This window comes from Choloepus didactylus, chromosome 23 (genome assembly GCF_015220235.1).
Source record: "Choloepus didactylus isolate mChoDid1 chromosome 23, mChoDid1.pri, whole genome shotgun sequence".
Lineage (NCBI taxonomy): Eukaryota > Metazoa > Chordata > Mammalia > Pilosa > Megalonychidae > Choloepus > Choloepus didactylus.
In genome coordinates, this window is record NC_051329.1 from 20,524,348 (window position 1) to 20,542,212 (window position 17,865).

Below are 17,865 nucleotides of genomic sequence, written 5' to 3' on the forward strand. Positions count from 1 at the left end.
CTATGATGTGTAAATCGCTGGCAGTTGGGCCACATAGTATATAATGATTGTTTTCTTTCTTGTAAACCTTTTTAGTATTTCCAAAGTTTTGTTTGCTTGATTCTCTAAGTACATAGCACTAATTCAGCCCCAAATTCCCTCAGTCAGAAAGGCAAATCTTCTGTTGGTATGTTCAGACACATCAGGAATGTCTCAACATCACCTTTATTTTGGAGACATGCCCTCTGGGTTCTCTTTTTGCCGTTTTGGTTTGTTTGCGTTAAACTTTGAGGACTGACCTTCTAATTTTCTTTCCTCCCAGTCTCTGTTTCTTTATCTTTCTGTTTTACTTTCTCGATGGTTCTTTTCAACCCTTTATTGAATTTTTCATTTCTGCTATCTTATTTCTAATTTCCTAAAGCTTTTTTTTTTGTTCTCTAAATACTTTTTTATAAAGCTTGCTGATCTTCATGCATTATCTTCTCTTCTCTTGCTGATACTATTTCAAGTTTCCCTCTGCTCTCTTCATTGTCAGATTCCTTCCCTTATTTTTTCTCTTTGTTTTGGATTTGGTCTATGTTTTAGAGGCTTTCGGCACATACTCTGATGCTCCTTGGCTGTCTGTTAAAATTCAAGAGTAAGGCTTTGAAGAGCTTTGTGTGCATGGGCAGTCCTCATCTAGGGGGCTTCACTGTTGGAGGAGAAGGCTTACTTTTACTGCACGAATTCCCAAAGTCAGAATCTGAAGCCTTTTTTGGGGTAGGTCAGTTCCCCATAGACAAATCCTCTCCTCTCTTGCCTGGTGGGTATAAGCCTGGCTGCTGCATTCTGAGATCTGAGTAGGGGAAGGGGGTGGGTTGGGTGGGTGGAAGGGAGCTCACCATTTTGTGGGTGGTCATTCCCTTAATCCCCGTTTGCAGAATAGCTGCTGAGCCCTGCCCTCTACTTTGCAGATCTCGCAAGGAAAGTGTGTTTTTCTCCTGCCAGGGGGAGAAGCAGATCTATATATGGGGGTCTCATTGGTGATTCTGCCAACTTAAAAGCGATTCTTCTGTTCTTGCCCCATCCCCACTGACTCTCAGAGGTACTCCGTGTCTCTCCAGTTTCGGAGCCTCTCCATCTGCCAGTATAGGTTTCTTCCAGCTTTCTCCATCTCCTTGGTTAGCACTCAGCATCTACGATCTTCTTTCCAGCCTTGAATTTTCAACATCTTGTCTGTTGACAACATGCCTTCCTCCTGTTTTTCCCTCCTTATGGGCTTATACCTTTTTTATTTCTTTGCTATCACTGTAATGCGGTTTTTGGAGCTTTTGATAAGTCATGTTTCATCTGCCATGTTTAAGAAATATTTTTGCATGGTTCCCTGGGCTGTGGGAAATAAGTCGTCGTTAGTATTTACTGAGCATCTGGCATACAACAGCTAAAGAGCAGACTTAATGGAAGGGTCACCTTCTGGTCTTCCCCCATCCTAATTCATTGGTGGTAAGAATCCTTCTCTCTACCCAGCCATGACTTCCCCATCTCCCCTTGCCAGAGCCTGTCTTTCCCCTCCAGGCCAGCTTAAAAAAACCTGATGCTGGGTGACCTCCTAGGCTGAAAGCATGTTTTGTTCCAGCAGAACAAAGATACTTACGAGCCTTTCTGCAAAGTTCCTGTCATCACCTCATCCAAGGAAGAGCAAAAACTTATAGCAACTTCAAATAAGGTATGTTGGAGGTACCTTTGTGGGATTTATTTTGCTGTAAGAAATGATGGAGATTCTTCTAAATAAGTTTTGGAATAAAAACTTGTGTAATTGCTTGAACAAGGCCTGAGAAGGGATTAAGAAAGGGAACCTACAGCTCATCTTTTGCTCACCCTAATATTGGGTCATGCAGTCTCCCTTTCCAACCCTGTCTCCAGTGAACAAGGTATGCTTGTCTTCCTCTTATGCCATGTGTCAGGGTCCTAGCTCTTTAGGAAGCCAGTGGTTCATTGCAACTGTACACCAAGTAACTTTCTTCTTCCTTTTTTAAACAACCCTCAGCCAGCCGTGAAGTTGCTCTACAACAGAAGTAACAACAAATACTCATATACCAGGTAAGGTGTCAATAAGAAAAGATACCTGCACTCCCTAGAAAAACCTCCACCCCACACAGCCAGGCCAAGCTCTTGCTCCCTTCAGATGAGAGTGGCCTCTTTGTACTTCTAGAATGCCTTCATATGTGTGTGTGTGTGTATGTATACACACATACATAAAGCTTTGGGATATAATTCACATACCATAAAGTTTACCCTTTTAAAGTGTATAATTCCATGGTTTTTAGTATATTAAGAGTTGGGCAACTATCACCTCTAATTTAAAAAAAAATTTTAATGCAACTTTATTGAGATATATTCACACAGCATAGAAGTCATCCGAAGTATGCAGTCACTGGTTCACAGTATCATCACATGGTTCATCACCTCTAATTTTAGAATATTTTCATCACTCCAAAAAGAATCCCTATACTGATTAGCAGTCACTCCCATTTCCTCTCCCCCAGCCCCTGGCAACCACTATTCCACGTTCCATCTATGTGGATTTTCCTAGGCTATATAATTCATATAAATGGAATCATACAGTATATGGTCTTGTTATGTCTGGCTTCTGTCACTGAGCCTAGTATTTCAGGGTTCAGGTTGTAGCATGAATCAGTACTTCATTTCTTTTTATGCTGAGTAATATTCCCATGTATGGATATACCATACTTTATTTATCCATTCATCAGTTGATGTGCATTTGGTTCAATGCCCACTTTTCAGCTATTATGAATAATGCTGTGAACATTCATGTATATGTTTTTACTTGACATATGTTTTCATCTCTCTTGGGTACATACTTAGGAGTAGAATTTCTGGGTCATATGGTCACTCGATGTTTAACTTTTTGATGACCTACCAAAAACTGTTTTCCAAAGTGGCTGCACCATTTTAAGATCCTGCAAGCAATGTATATAGGTTTCTAGGATGCCATTTGGTTTTTGGGAGCACATGACTCTAAATCAGGAAGTCAGCAACTCGGGGTGTGGAGTGATTTAGTAGTGAGGTTACACAAGACCCATAAGCTGACCCAGGATAAGGCCTCCCTCCTTCACATTCCCCCACCTCGTGCCCTGTGACAGGAGGCCGTTTTTAGCACTCCATCTCAGCTATTGCAGAGTTGACAATCTAGTATGCTAGTTAGGAGTAAAGGCTTAGAGGCCAGAGCTGTCATTTTTTTAAGGCCCAGCCCTGGCATTTATTAGTATTTGGCCTTGAGCAATTAACTTATTTCCCTGACCCTCATTCTCCTTCTTTGAGTCATAGGGACTGCAGTGCCTTTCTCGTAGTATTGTAAGACTGAAATGGGATAGTGAGATAAAGTGTCTAGCAGGGGACCCACACAGAGAAGCACTCAGCACATGGCAGCAGTTACTGCCAGCTTGTTCACCTTATCAAATGCTCTTTTGCAGTAATTCTGACGACAATATGTTGAAAAACATTGAACTGTTTGATAAGCTGTCTCTGCGCTTTAATGGAAGGGTCCTATTCATAAAGGATGTCATTGGGGATGAAATCTGCTGCTGGTCCTTTTATGGTCAGGGACGCAAGATCGCTGAAGTCTGTTGTACTTCCATCGTTTATGCCACTGAGAAGAAACAGACCAAGGTAAGGGCTTCAAGCAGATGGTTCTGACTCATACGATTTCTCTTTCCATGTCAGCAAAATAAATTTCAAGAGGGAAAGGCTTTAACAATGCTTTCCTTGCCACTTGATTGCTTCACTGTTAAAATATTCATTATCTTTTGGGCCCTGGAAAGATCCCAGTGTAGGTGTTAGAGAAATAGATGGTACTTTCCCTTCAGTACTCAGCAAGTGAGACAGTCATATTATACCAAAGGTCCTTTGTCATAAGTATTTATTCACAGTTATCCTTACACCCATATGTACCCCGTTGCCAGCATTTTCTCCATTGTCTGTCATCCTCCCGACACTGGCTGTGCTGGTTTTCGCCCTTCTCCCACACAGTATCTATTTCCCACCAGCATACCCCCATCTGGTCTCATTCATCACAGGAACAACGGCACCTTCAAGATCTTGAGCTTGGCTCTCTAGTCATGACCTACCTACTTGCCGCCTCCATTCCTCTGCTTGCCCACTGACCTAGGGCGGCCCTCCTCCCTCACTCGGCCCTTTTGGCATTCCTTAGTTCCCAGTCTTGTTGGCTTCCCTCTGAGCACACTTGACTCCTTGAGTGAAATGGACTTCATGGATCCCTTGTTATATCATCTGTTCCAAACCCAGTAGACCTGAGCTCTCCCTTGACCTCTGCCAGCGTGTTGCTCCGCAATGCTAGCTCACAGCCCAGACTTCTGCTTTTCTCCCTGCTGTGAAGGGCTGCTGGAGACTGGTCTGCTCCTAATTGAGCTTCACTCCCTTTGGGTCTTCCCCTGCTTGCCCACCCTCCGTGGGCTGAGCAAGTGGGTTTTCTTTCTTTTAACTCTCACCATATATGCTGTCATTTCCTTCTCAGCCTACCTGAGGGAAATCTGATCACCAGGGACATGCAGGAAGACTGCCGTGGGCAGGTGTTCATGCTGTGGTCATCCTCTCATCCTCTGATCATTGCTCAGGTCAGCTCCATCACTGCTGCTCCAGGAGGCTCCAAATGATAGAAACCAGCAGTCCACAAAGTAGGAACCAGAGTCTTTTTGTGGAAATTTAAATCGTACACACGAGCAGAGGGAATGATACAGTGATCTCCCATGTGCACATCACTGTCTTCAAGGGCCGTCAACTCCTGGCCACTCTTGCTTAATCTGTTCGCAGCCCCATCCCCAAATACACACAGGTTTAATGTGACAGTATATTGTATTCATACGTATTTAGAATATATCTTAAACAGTACATATGTATTGTTTTAAGGTAGTCAAGAAGGGAAAAACACTGAGGTTCTTTTTTTCTTTCAGATAGGGGGACAAGAATCATCTGCTCTTCTTGCCACATTAGCGAGAGGTATCATGCCTCTTTTCTTCTGTGAACTTTTTTTTTAGAGCTGTGAATTCCTCCTCTAATTAAACCCCCTTTTATCATGATGTGTTTTTTTTATATACACAGGTTGCCTCATCCCTCAGATATTAAGGGAATAATTATCCTACTGCTAACACTTTAAAATAGTAAGACTTCTCATTTTTAGAGCAGTTTAACAGGGAGCAAAGGGATTTAGAGACCACGTGGACTGATCCTAAATGTTTATAGATTGGTAAACAGGTTCCCAAGTGAGCCTATACTTGTATTTGTGAAGCTGGATAGTGGCAGCGGCAGGATGGGGAGGTTAGGTCCCCTGTCCAAGGCTCCTTTTGTTCTGCCATCCTACCCCTAAGGGCTGCTTCCTTTCTCCTAGGGAAGCAGGCGACCTTGGCTCTTCAAGGAGTTGTGTTGGGGATGGCTGCCCCACAAGAGCAGGTTCCTTCCTTCATTCAGCCCAGACCTCTGGAGCTGTGCTTTGTGGTTGACATTCACTTTTATTGTCTAATAAGTTACTACAGATGGTCTGTTCGTTATTTTTACATAGTTGGTATTTTGTCTTCCTTGGTACAGCATTCCAAGTGCTTTACTAATTCTTTTAACCATCATTTAACTGTCTTCTATTGATAAATTAGAAAGGGAATGGCTTACCGAAGTTAAAGTTGAAGTAGATATTTAATATCTATATACACATTGCGCATTTGGTTCTTGATTCTGACTCACTAAGGACTAGATGATAATTAAAGCACAAAATCCTTCCCTTTATTGGTTTTGTTTTGTTTTTTATTCCTGTTATTTCAGATTACCTACTCTCCATGGATCTATCATCACGGTCACTGACTCTTTCCTCTGTTGTCTCCATTCTGGAAGGACCACTGGGTCCGTCTAGCAAGGTGTTTTTGTTATTGTTATTATAATTTTTTAGTTCCAAAGTTTTCAGTTGGTCCTTCTTTGTATCTCCTGGCTCTTAGACTTTTTATCTTTCCATTTGTTTTAAGAATGTTCACCATTACTTGTTGGAACATTTTTTTATAATTACTGCCCAGATATGTGTCAGATATTACAGTTTCTTGTGTCATCTTGGCATTGGTACCTGTTGATTGTCTTTTCCTGTGCAAGTTGAGATTTTCTTGATTCTTATGATGAGAAATTTTTAATTGTATCCTCAACATTGTGACTATTCTGTTATAGGATTCTAGGTTTTGTTTAAACCGTATAGAGAACATTGATATTTTTATTTTAGCTGGCAATCAAACCAGTTGGATTCAGGCTGCAAGTTCCAGTCATCCTTCTGTGGGTTGTGTTTCCAGTTCAGTTTTCAAAGCCTTCAGATCTTTCCCACATGTGTGCCACCCAGTGGCCATTCTGGGTTATAAGCAGTGGTGGGGCCCGATGTTTCATTTCTGAAAGTCAGTGTTAGCTGTTTAGGGTCAGTTCATGCATATGGGGACGAGCCCAGGAATAGAGGTCACTTTCCCGAGCTCCTTCTTCACAATCTCTTCAGTGCTTTCATCTTTCTTGGGGCTCCCCTTTTTTGTTTTTGGTCATGTGTCTGGCCAGGAAGCTGGGGCTTTGGTTACCCTACTCTGCCACACACTTCCTTTGACCATGCCTTCACCTGAGGCCAACCAGCACAAAAATAGAGAAATAAAAGCATCCCGTTGACACCACAGCTCTTCTTGTAGGAAAGGATGTCTTTTAGTTTCCCAGGCAGCTCAAGCGAATACCATGAAATGGGTTGACTTAAACTATGGGAATTGATTCACTCAGTTTTGAGGTCTGGAAAATGTCTAAATCAAGGCATCATCAAGGTGATGCTTTCTCCAAAAGACTGTGGCATTCTGGGGCTGGCCACTGGTGGTCCTTGGTTCTTCTGTCACGTGGCCAGGCCCATGGCAACGTCTCATTGTCTCTTCCAGGTCCTGTTTCAGCTTCTTGCTTCCTGTGGCTTCTCTCTGTATCTGAATTGCATTCTGCTTATAAAGGACTCCGGTAATAGGAGTAAGACCTATCCTGATTGAGGTGGGACCTAACTTAATTGAAGTAACCTCATCAAAAGGTCCTACTTACAATGGGTTCACACCCCCAGGAATGGATTACATTTCTGGCTACCTACAGCTTCAAACCACCACAGGATAGTTCCCCTCCCTTAGTTTTGACTCCTGAAGACTCGTGTTGCCACTGCCATCACAAGATTGCCTGGAGACTGGGTATAAGCAAGTAAGAGAAAAGGAAAAATAAGAAAAACAGGAATTTCCTCCACTTTCGACATATTAGGAGACTGTAATAGACTCTAAGGGCTACTGGAGAGCTTCTCCTGGAGTTTTCTCTGTTCTGGTGCCCATTTTGGGGTTTCAGGCTACATTGTGTTTAGGCTGTGGCCATACCAGTTGGAGACAAACGGTGAACTCACCTCTGGTTTGGAGTTGTTTCAAAGTCTGATCTTTTCCCCAACTCTGCCTGCCACTGTTACTTTTCAGAGTTGTCAGGTGGCTGTTGTGTGCATTCCTTGTTGACTTTGTAACTTCAGGGGCAGACAAGGTGGCATGTGCTTACACATTTCTCCTGGAACTCCAACCTCAGAGTCTTGCCTTTTAAAGCAAAGTTTCTAGCCTGTGAGTCAAGTATGTGGGACCTACTTGTGGTGCAGCCCTCCTCCTGTTCGTGATCCCATAACCCTGAAGGACAACAAGCAAAAGCAGCGCTGTCACCAAGCCAGAGGGATTGTGTCCATTTCATGAGAGTCCCCAGCCAGAGCTTGTTTAAAAAAGAATGCTACTTTAAAGTGTATGATGACTCATGTGCAAGCTTGCAGCTCTATTAGCAACAAAATATTGGAAATGACCTGAATGTCCATCAAAAGGAACTGATTAGATACATTGTTGCACTCTTTATAATGTAGCAATATACACAAACCCACACTTCCTGATACAGGATGATCTCCAACTTAAGTTAGGGAAAAGAGGAAGGCACACAAGAGTCTGTGTGGTGGGCTTTTTTTGTGTTTTTAAATATGCCTGATTATATGTGTACATGTTGATATGCACAATCTCTCAGGGTAAAATGATAAGAGCAGTGACCTTCAGGAAGGGAAATGGGGGCAGGGAAGACTGGGAAACCTGTCCTTACTATGTCCCTCAGTCCCTTGTGAATTTAGGGCCATGTCTTTAAGTTTGGCCATTCAAAATAACAAATTATGATTTGAAAATAATAGTGGCATTCTTAAATGGAACTCGAGGGACTGTATTTAGTCTGATTGCTCTGCTTGAAAGTAGGAAGTGTTGGCAGAAGTGGGAGTGTGTGTGTGCGTGTGTGCACGCATGTGTGGTGCTAACTTGGCTGCTCTGTGTTCTGTGGGGATACAGGTGGAGTTCCCCGAAGCCCGGATTTATGAGGAGACCTTAAATATCTTGCTGTATGAGGCCCAGGATGGCCGGGGACCTGACAACGCGCTCCTGGAGGCCACAGGCGGGGCAGCTGGGCGCTCGCACCACCTGGACGAGGACGACGAGCGGGAGCGGATCGAGCGCGTGCGTCGGATCCACATCAAGCGCCCGGATGACCGGGCTCATCTCCACCAGTGAGCAGGCAGGTGGGACCCGAGCCACCCACCCGCCCGCCCTCCCTGCTGTGCTGCACCCAGATCCTACGCAGGCTCCTGGGTAACTCCTCTTTCCCCTGGAGTCTGGAGATTCTTTTGTAACAAGCCAGATTATTTTGGTAATTCTTGACAAGGTGACATGATTCTGTCTTTACCCAGGTGAATGCACCCGTCGTTGAACAAGGTGTATCTAAGGTGTCTGCTTTTTGTGAGAACCTGAGAATCCTTGGAGCCAGGATTTCTTGGTTCTCAGAGGAAAAGTATGAGTGGGTGTGAAGCGTACATGAGAACTTTGGTTTGCAGTATTTATTTTTGTGGGTGTTAACTACCTATTTGGGCTTCTTAGGGGACGCTCCCATAGGAGTTCAGTTTGACAGTTCTGAGAGGGTTTTGCAGTTGGTGGCCTCAGGGGGGATCTGTGAGCTGCTGATTTCATAACCATCCAGCCCCAGTGAACTGGCTCCTGCCCTGTGTGCTGTGACCAGGCACAATCTTCATTGCTTTGCTGAAAGTGCATTCTGCAACACGGTTTTGAGCCTAGAGCTTGTTGATAAACAGTTACAATTTGTAGCACTGGAGATGTGACCAGACCAGCTCGAGCTTCGTGCCTCCGAATAGCTGTTACTGGTGCAGCTTTGGAAGCGTAGCTCCGTTTAGGGGGAAGGCCTTGTGCCAGCATGGCTGATCCTTGGTCTAGTGCTTGCTGAGACCCCACACGTCCAGTTAGGAATGGAGCTTTCCCTGGCAGTGACTGCTCAGCTCTGTTAATGGCTTCTTAACCTTCTTCTTGCTCTCCTTGTTGAGCAACTACATTCCAGGAAGGGCATCTAACCTGGCCATAGGGCTTCATGGGATCATTTCTTCCTTTTGGCCTTCCTCCCCCTTAAGCTGGGCTTATGCAGCAAGTGGATGCCCTGCCCTTTGTTTAGAAATTAGATGGGACCCTGGACTCTTGCTCTCCCACCTGGCATCCAGGCAAGGACATGGACACCAGCCCCAGGGGAACTTGCCTGTCACAGGAAGCCACCCTACTATCAACTCAGCCCTCACCGGGAGAGCACACTTCTTGCCTTTGCCTCTTATATTTATACATTGTAGCCATCGGTTAACAGGTTGACAAGGATGCGCAGATATCTTTGGGTCGAGTTAGTGTCCATGTTGTATTTGTTGAAGGAACATGAAAGGGATGTGAGAGACTGTTGCTGGAAGATGTGTATTTTGGGGGCCCGAGTGGCCTGTGCAGGATGGATGTTCACAGTTACCTACCTCCCCATCTCCTGTGCACCTGGGAAGGGACAGAAGTGAGTTGTGACTAGAGTAGGTACAGTAGTTAGGAAGAGATGCGAATGTGTGTAAGGGATGTGTTGGGATGCGTTTTGTCTGCCTATCAAGGGAAATGTTACTGTTTTATACCAAAGGTATTCATACAGACAGCCTTTGACACCATGTATTTTAAAAAACGAGTTTATATTTTGAAATGGTTTTTACGGCTTGGACTTTGTATACTCTGCCCTACCTAGACTGAAATTCAGTTGTTTGCCTTTATTTTGTATCCAGCAGCAAAGCCTATAATAAAACTTTAAAACAATCATGACAATCTAAAAATCACATATTGGGTTGTATGGGAAACTTTTATATTACGCCGTTTGGATTTTATTGAGTGCTAAGGAAAGGGAAATTACAAAATGTTTCATAAATATTTTATACTGTTTTAAGTTTTAAACACCAGCCCTGCTACTTGGGTTGAACTTTTGTAGAAAGTGAATGTTAATTCTGATGTTTTCTCTAGGAATGGAAAAGCCATCATACAAATTGTTTCTTTAAATGTTTGTTTGAAGAGTAAGTTTGTTTTGGCTTGCACCCCTTATAAGCTAATGCTTATCTTTGCACCTGTAGTTATTGTCTCTTTTGCCTCCCTGAGATATGGATCAGTTTCACAGAACATTCCATGGTGAATGATGCTGACAGACAGCCTTGGCTGGTCCAAGCTGTTATTGAATATACTCTACAAGGAACAGTGTTTTCTTATATTACTAAGAGTGAAAGTCAATATTTATACTTAAGAACCATCCAAGTAAGTAAAACTCTAGTCTAAGATTTGGTAAAAAGTAGGATTTTATTACATTGTAATAGCTTACAATTTTTTAAAAAATGGAACAGCATTTAAGCTTGGATGTAATTGAGTTTTGGCTCTCCTAGGACCTGCGGCGTGAACACCACTGGGCTCTCCTTCCCCTCGGTGTGTGCTGTCTCTCAGAAGTCACTGTAACCTGTCTCTTTGCGCTTAGAAAAAAAAATGCATGTTTTAGTAGTAGTCACTGAATGTTGTATAAGCACTTATGGAAATAATATGTAAAATAAAAGTCATATAAAGCTTCTATTTAAATCTGTTTTCTGGATCTTTTCAGAAATGCCCAGCACAACCAAGCCGCTGAAGTGCATCTACTTTACCACCTTAAAGTTGCTGAGGGTGGAAGAGATGAGTCATCTTTCTGTTGTGTTTGAATTTAAATAGTTGCCTGAAAGGAAGTCGGGGGTGGTACGGTGGCCTGGCGGCCTGGCTTTTGACGAGCAGATGAGTCAGCTGATGTCATCATTGAGTTAAAGGGGTGGGGGGGGGGTACAGCTCACCACCTGGGATCCCAAGTCCATCAGAAACTGACATTTCTAAACTCATTTAAAGCAAAATTCAAATTTTGCAGCTTTATGAAATTTCATGTACTTACTCTGACCATATCTTGTGCTTTGGGACAGCTTGACAAAGGTGGAGACATTGTATGGTGACTTGTTGAAATGTCCCATTGGTGAGGTGTAAACCCACCCCCTTGGGGGACCTGAGGTCCACTTTCTAAAGAAGACATTTTAGTACCATGCCACGGGCAGCTGAGAAGCTGGACTAGGCTTTGCCGACTCCTGGAAGGAAGTGTAAAACACCCCATAGTTGCTTCAGAGGTGATCATTTTCCTAGAGCTGCTGGAATCTTGCCTTGAAGGTGTAGCTAACCGGATCAGATCCCTGTTTCCCGGATACTTCTCACTTGGAGCAAAAATGGTGATGGGAGAGGTTAGATGCCATCCTTGATCAGGAGGACCTCGTCCGGGCTGACACCTGGGAGAGAGTCCACACTTAGGTTTAGAACTGGTGTCTCACCTCACTTGAAAGGAAGCAGTTGTTGTCCCAACTGTCAGTATCCTCAAGGTGGGTTGGATAAGCTCTGAGACGCCACCCCCACTACCCACACCCTCCTGCCCACCTTCCATGAGACAAATGAAATTGAGAAATGGGCGCCCTTGGGCTGGTCAGGCAGAAAGAGAGATGATGTGACTCCACAAGAGATACTGAATCTTAGGGGTGTAAGTTTTAACACAGCATGTAAACTGCAAAGTCATCTTATATTGTACATTCAAAATGATCCTTAAATACCTTAACTCATCCCTGAAGTTAACTATATTTAAGGGCAATTATTTTAGAAAAGACACTTTCTGCACTATTTATGTCCACAAAAAGATCTTTTAGTTGAGTGTACATTAAATGTACATGAGACACTATATTGTTAGACCTTTTTTAAATGTTTGTATCAAATAACGAATAATACTTGATATATATAGAACATACATCTTAAAGATTCAGCCCCCTCTGCTTTTAACATGTTCTTTTTGGATCAAAACAAGCTGTCTACTCCTTGCCAGTGGGGCCCATTGAGAACCCACACCCAGCTCCCAGGACTGGCAGGGGAGGGCAAAACATCTAAGCAATGGTTTCCAAACCTGTCTGTTCATTAGACCTGGGGATCTTTTAAATTCCAAAGCCCAGGCCACACCCAGACCAATTAAAATACCAGTGCTTGGGTGGGACACAAGCACTGGTATTTTTTGTGAAGCTCCCAGGGGATTTCTTTTGTGTAGACAAATTTGAGAACAGCTGTAGTAACACATAAGGCCTTCGCCACCTTATAAGGCTTTGACATTTAACACTGAAGTATTTCAACTTCTGGTTCACTAATAACTTTACCTTCCATCTTTATTTTTCCCTTTTCATTCAGCATTAAAATCTTCACCTCTAGTATCAAGTCTTTCCTGTTTTTCATGTGTAGAATCAGGAATAGAGGGAGAAATGAACTAGCTTATGCTTCTAGTCAGTTATTCTCCCCTAAAAGTGTTTACCTTCCTCCCCGAACACAGCCACTCACCACTGTCAACTGTCCATTTTTATCTTTATAGATTTGTTCTTCTGGTCCAGTATTGAAAACTATTGTGCCTTCTTTTCCAGGACTAATATAAAACTGTAAGCTTAAAATACACAAAGTTACATGTTACTTACATATTCTGTTTTTTCCCCTCAGCCTTTGGTCTGTAAAAGAAATTCACTTATGAAGCTTGGCTAGTTTCAAGATTAAATTCCTGTTTTATTACATAGTTTTACTGCATATTTGGGCAATCAAAAGAAAACCACTTCCACAACTAGGAAACTTACCACCCACTTCTGTAGTTATTTTCTAATTAGCTTACCACATTCAGTTCTTCAGGGGCCAGTTTGATGTCTGAAGAACCACCTACATATATATCTTTATGCTGAAACTCATGGAGTGGGCTAAGTATTCTCTTAGCAGTACAACAACAGAGAAACAGCACTTTACAAAGTACTCAGCTATGGAGAGAGAGAATCAGTACAGCACTGCATTGCTGTACATAATTGTGAGGATCAAGCAGGGTCCTTAGGAACCCATGTGCCGTCACTGAGCAGCTGTGTGGTGCTGGCCATGCTGATTAGCCTCCTTGCCCGTGGAAGAATTGTATGCTAGATATTTTTCCTTCATGTCCTAAAGACATTTTAGCACGTTTCTCATCAATCTGAAAGCAGCCTGCACAGCTGAGGCTCAGTGTGCTCAAGCACCTGTGCCAGCAGGCACTGACAGCAAAGGTGTGGCCACAGCCTGCCACCTTTCATTGGGTGACAGCTTCCCTCGGGGACATATGTGGCTCCTTTGGAAACTGTAGGGTTAGACTCCTGTTTCCTCAAGTCATTGAGCAATCAGTGACAGTCTTCCTTTCTCCTTCTCTGGAGCCCAAGATCAAGGGCAAGAGGAAGAAGAAAAGTTCTTTATCAGAAGGTAAGGGAACCTAGCAGGGGCTTCTTCCCTGCGCCTTGCTGTAGGTAGTACTTGCTTTGTTTTGGGGAGGGAGGCAGGCCCGGGTGAGAGGATTAACATCTGCATCTTCCTTGATCTTTTGAACATTTCATCACTGAATTATTTCCTGTGCTGAAAGTGAAACCACCTACCTTCCTTGAACAACACGTACAATGTTCTCCTTCTTAACCAGCATCACGAGTTTAGTAACCACTTCAAATATGTGTTCACACTGTAAAATGGCATCCCCCTGATAGGAAGGGGAAGAACATTGCGGTTTCAGTGCCGGTTGTTTAAAAGAAAAATACAAATATTGAGGTTTCATGGCGGTTAACTTCATATTTTGCCAGCATGTTTCCCTCTGAGGCGGTCAGTTACCTTTTGCTTGTCCTCTGGCAACACGTGAATGACTAAGATTCCATCACTAAGATTGCTAGTAGAAACACCTGAAGACAGATCCAAAGTTAGGGATCTTGAAATTGATACAGAAAAGAAAGACATCCCCAACTCTACACTATTCCCCCCTCCTCGGTAGCTCAGTACGATGAACAAAATATTCCCAAAAGCAGCAAGCTGTTGGACTGTGAAGGTCTGATTTGTGGGAAGACTAGGTCGCCGTAGAAGGTGACATTTATTGTCCCACCTGGACACCTGAGGGAAAGGGGGAGCTATTGATACCTAATTCCAGGCCGCCCAGGGCTCCATGACCACCACACCCCGTCTCCATTTGAGGGCCTCTTCGTTCCTAGTCGGTCCAGTAGCTAAGTCAGCCAAATGACTTGTTTTAACAGTTGCCCACCTCTTACCTTTGAGTGCCGAGTGCTCTATTTTCTGCTTGATTTTGGCAAGTTCCACCACGTAAGCTGCTGTCTGAGTAAGAAGGAGTTGCCGCTGCCGGGCCTTGAAGCCCCTCCTGTCATATTTGATGACCGGGATACCATACTGCAAGGAGTCCCCCGTCACCACGAGGAGAAGGTTATTTCATTGGGGGTGAGGGGTGGGGCAGAGGGCCCAAGTTGCCTCACAGTTTACTCAGACTTCAGTAGACAGACGCCCGGCATTCACAGACGCTCAGATTTTGCATAAACGGGTTTTCTTCCTGCACTCTGGCTCTTTACATAGTAGACTCTGATTTCCAGCTCTACCTTAGATTCTTGCTTTCAAAGGTGTCAACGCTATGGTCACCTGCCTCACAGGTCTGCTCTGAGAGCACTGTGGATGTTAAAACCCTATAAGAACCACGAGCCCTGAGGCCAGAAGGGAATGCAGCCTCAGTCAGGTAGGGCTTCTAGTCTCCAGGGAACCAAAAAGAGCAGAATGGCCACGGGAGGAGCCAGCAATGGCGAATGTGTGCCTGCTACTACAGGCTGGGCAGCAGCCTAAGCACTGCACACCCACCCACTCGTTCATCCTCTCAAAAACCCCACTGTCCCCACTCAGAAGGACGTAGGCACTCAGTGCTTCAGTAAACAGCCTGGGTTCTCACAGCCACTAACTTATGAAGCAAAGTCTGCACTCAGGCTGCCATACTGCCTCTCACCAACATGGGGATGTGCAAGTTCACGATTACATTGCACTCAAGTTTCACAGGAAACTAAACTGGGACAGTTTCTGGGGTGACAGATAAGGACCATAAGGACAGCAGCAGCCACTAGTAGTCACACTGTCCCCTAATATCAGTCAATACTTAGAGCATCACAGTTGAGAGACGTGGCCCCCCCAGCTGCCCTCCTGCGTTTAAATAGTGCTTCCAGACAGTCTGGACGTAGACAGCAGACCCTGTTCTCAGACCTTAGTAAGGGAGTCCTGGTTGAAGCTGACAACAAACACATCCTTACCTGGATTTTCTCATTGCTAATTAGTTGAAGCACTTTGGGATTAATGTCATCTTCATCTAAGAGGGAATCAGAACACAGTGAATCATGACTAAATAGCCAGGCTGTGCAAGAGTCACCCCGGTATCTGCTGTCTTCGGCTGGTTTTGTTACGTCCCTCTGTTTAGTAAGACCTCAGCCGGGGAAACAGCTGGCAGGAAATGCCACGGAGGGCAGCACCTTCCCTTGACTTTTTTTCCCCCATTTTTTTTTCCTTTTTTTTTTTTAATTGTAGAACATACATACCTAAAAGTGATAGCTTTCCAAGTGCAGTTAAACAAATCGCAAATTTCAAAGACTATTATAGGTTATAATTCCACAGTTGTTATTTCATTACAAAATATATATAGAAAAAGGTAATATCTTTCAAAGTATGATTTAACAAGTAGATCTGTAGGAAATTTCCAAAGTTACGAGTTATAGTACCTTAATTTCAGTTATTTCCTTATTGTGAAATCTAACATATATACAAAAAGGTATAGCTTTCAAATTACAATTTAATAAGTAGCTATAGAACAGTTCATTTCAATTCTTTTCTTCTAACCAAATACCCTAGAACTAAGAAAATGAAAATTATTTAAAGATTCAGTATTCATAATCCTTTATAAAATTCCATCTTGTCTGTTGCTGTCCCTTCCTCTAGTTTAATCACTTTCCCGATCTTCAGGGATGTCTAGGCAGTGACCACCCTCACCTATTCATGTTGAAAAAGGGTGTCAACTTTATGAGCAAAAGGGACTCATCCAGTTGATGTTCTTAAAGAGGCTATTGCCTCAAACTTTTTTTTTTTTTAATTCAGTTTTATTGAAATATATTCACATACCATACAATCATCCATGGTATACAATCAACTGTTCACACTATGATCATATAGTTATGCGTTTATCACAATCTGTTTCTGAACATTTTCCTTACAGCAGAAAGAATCAGAATCAGAATAAAAAATAAAAGTGAAAAAAGAACACCCAGCCCATCCCCCCATCTCACCCTATTTGTCATTTAGTTTTTATCCCCATTTTTCTACTCATCCATCCATACACTACAGGGGGTGTGATCCACAAGATTTTCACAATCACACTGTCACCCCTTGTAATCTACATTATTATATAATCGTCTTCAGGAGTGCAGACTGCTGGGTTGGAGTTTGGTAGTTTTGAGGTATTTACTTCTAGCTATTCCAATACATTAAAACCTAAGAGGTGTTATCTATATAGTACATAAGAATGTCCACCAGACATTCCATTTGAAATCTCTTAACTCCATTTGAAATCTCTCAGCCACTGAAACTATTTTGTCTCATTTTGCATCCCCCTTTTGGTCAAGAAGATACTCTCAGTCCCACGATGCTGGGTCCAGATTCATCGCCTGGAGTCATCCTGCATTGCCAGGGAGATTTACACCCCTGGAAGTCGGGTCCCATGTAGTGGGGAGGGCAGTGAGTTCACCTGTCAAGGTGGCTCAGTTAAGAGAGAGGGCCACATCTGAGCAACAAAGAGGTACTCAGGGGGAGACTCTTAGGTATAATTATATGCAAGTTTAGCCTCTCCTTTGCAGTAACGAGCTTCATAAGGGCAAGTCCCATGATCAAGGGCTCAGCACATCAAACCGCCAGTTCAATGTTTGTGACATGAACACCAGTCCAGGTGAGGAAGTCCAACACTTCTGCACCTTCTGGGGGGTGAGGGAGGCTGTAAATATACTTTTTATTATCTGCCCAAATTACTTTGGGATGTGTCACTATTTCACTCTAGCCTATACTAACCTCCCATATCTCACTTCCTATTCAAAGTTCCATGTAATTGTGGTGTTTGAACAAACCAACTGTAGAGTTGTACTGTTTAGAAAATATAGATCCTGTACCAAATAGACATCTCTTCCCTTGGTTTCATATGGAAGTTGAAGTTTTAAAACACAGTCAGTTTCGCCCTTCACCCTTTGGCTCGGTTTGCCCTGGTCTTAACCAGACCTGCTTCATCCATATCACTAATTGAAGTCTGGGCTTTTTTTCAGCTTTTTTTTTTTTTTTTTTTTTTTTTTTTGACAGTGGCTGTATGCGCTAATACTGACATTCATATCTGCCGAGCTCTAGCTCTGAGTTTCAGGTGTCTCAGAGATACGCATTGTTCCAGAGACCAATCAGGTTATACACTAAGGGATCAGCATCTCAAAGTTTAGAGATAGGCCTTACAATTCAGGGATAGAGTTAACTGCTGTAAGAGCTTACAATCGAGGGACTATTACAATAATCATGTCCA

The 17,865-nt window shown here is 43.3% G+C and overlaps 2 protein-coding genes across 3 annotated transcripts in view; one reads left to right on the plus strand and one right to left on the minus strand.

Annotated features, from left to right (window-relative positions):
• KCTD10 (potassium channel tetramerization domain containing 10) overlaps positions 1-10,994 on the plus strand; it is a 36,817-nt gene extending 25,823 nt beyond the window's left edge. Inside the window, exons 4-7 of one of the 2 annotated variants that reach the window (XM_037817327.1) lie at positions 1,595-1,684; positions 2,006-2,058; positions 3,453-3,648; positions 8,373-10,994. In XM_037817327.1, coding sequence (XP_037673255.1) covers positions 1,595-1,684; positions 2,006-2,058; positions 3,453-3,648; positions 8,373-8,591 — 558 coding nt within the window. In that variant the 3' untranslated portion in view covers positions 8,592-10,994. The remainder of the gene's footprint in view (positions 1-1,594; positions 1,685-2,005; positions 2,059-3,452; positions 3,649-8,372) is intronic. The other variant, XM_037817328.1, reaches the window with a different exon arrangement.
• A 560-nt stretch (positions 10,995-11,554) lies between these two features.
• MYO1H (myosin IH) overlaps positions 11,555-17,865 on the minus strand; it is a 124,655-nt gene continuing 118,344 nt past the window's right edge. Inside the window, exons 23-28 of the mRNA XM_037817331.1 lie at positions 15,575-15,630; positions 14,543-14,678; positions 14,115-14,182; positions 13,889-13,986; positions 12,798-12,897; positions 11,555-11,716 (exon numbers count right to left, since the gene is read on the minus strand). Coding sequence (XP_037673259.1) covers positions 11,690-11,716; positions 12,798-12,897; positions 13,889-13,986; positions 14,115-14,182; positions 14,543-14,678; positions 15,575-15,630 — 485 coding nt within the window. The 3' untranslated portion in view covers positions 11,555-11,689. The remainder of the gene's footprint in view (positions 11,717-12,797; positions 12,898-13,888; positions 13,987-14,114; positions 14,183-14,542; positions 14,679-15,574; positions 15,631-17,865) is intronic.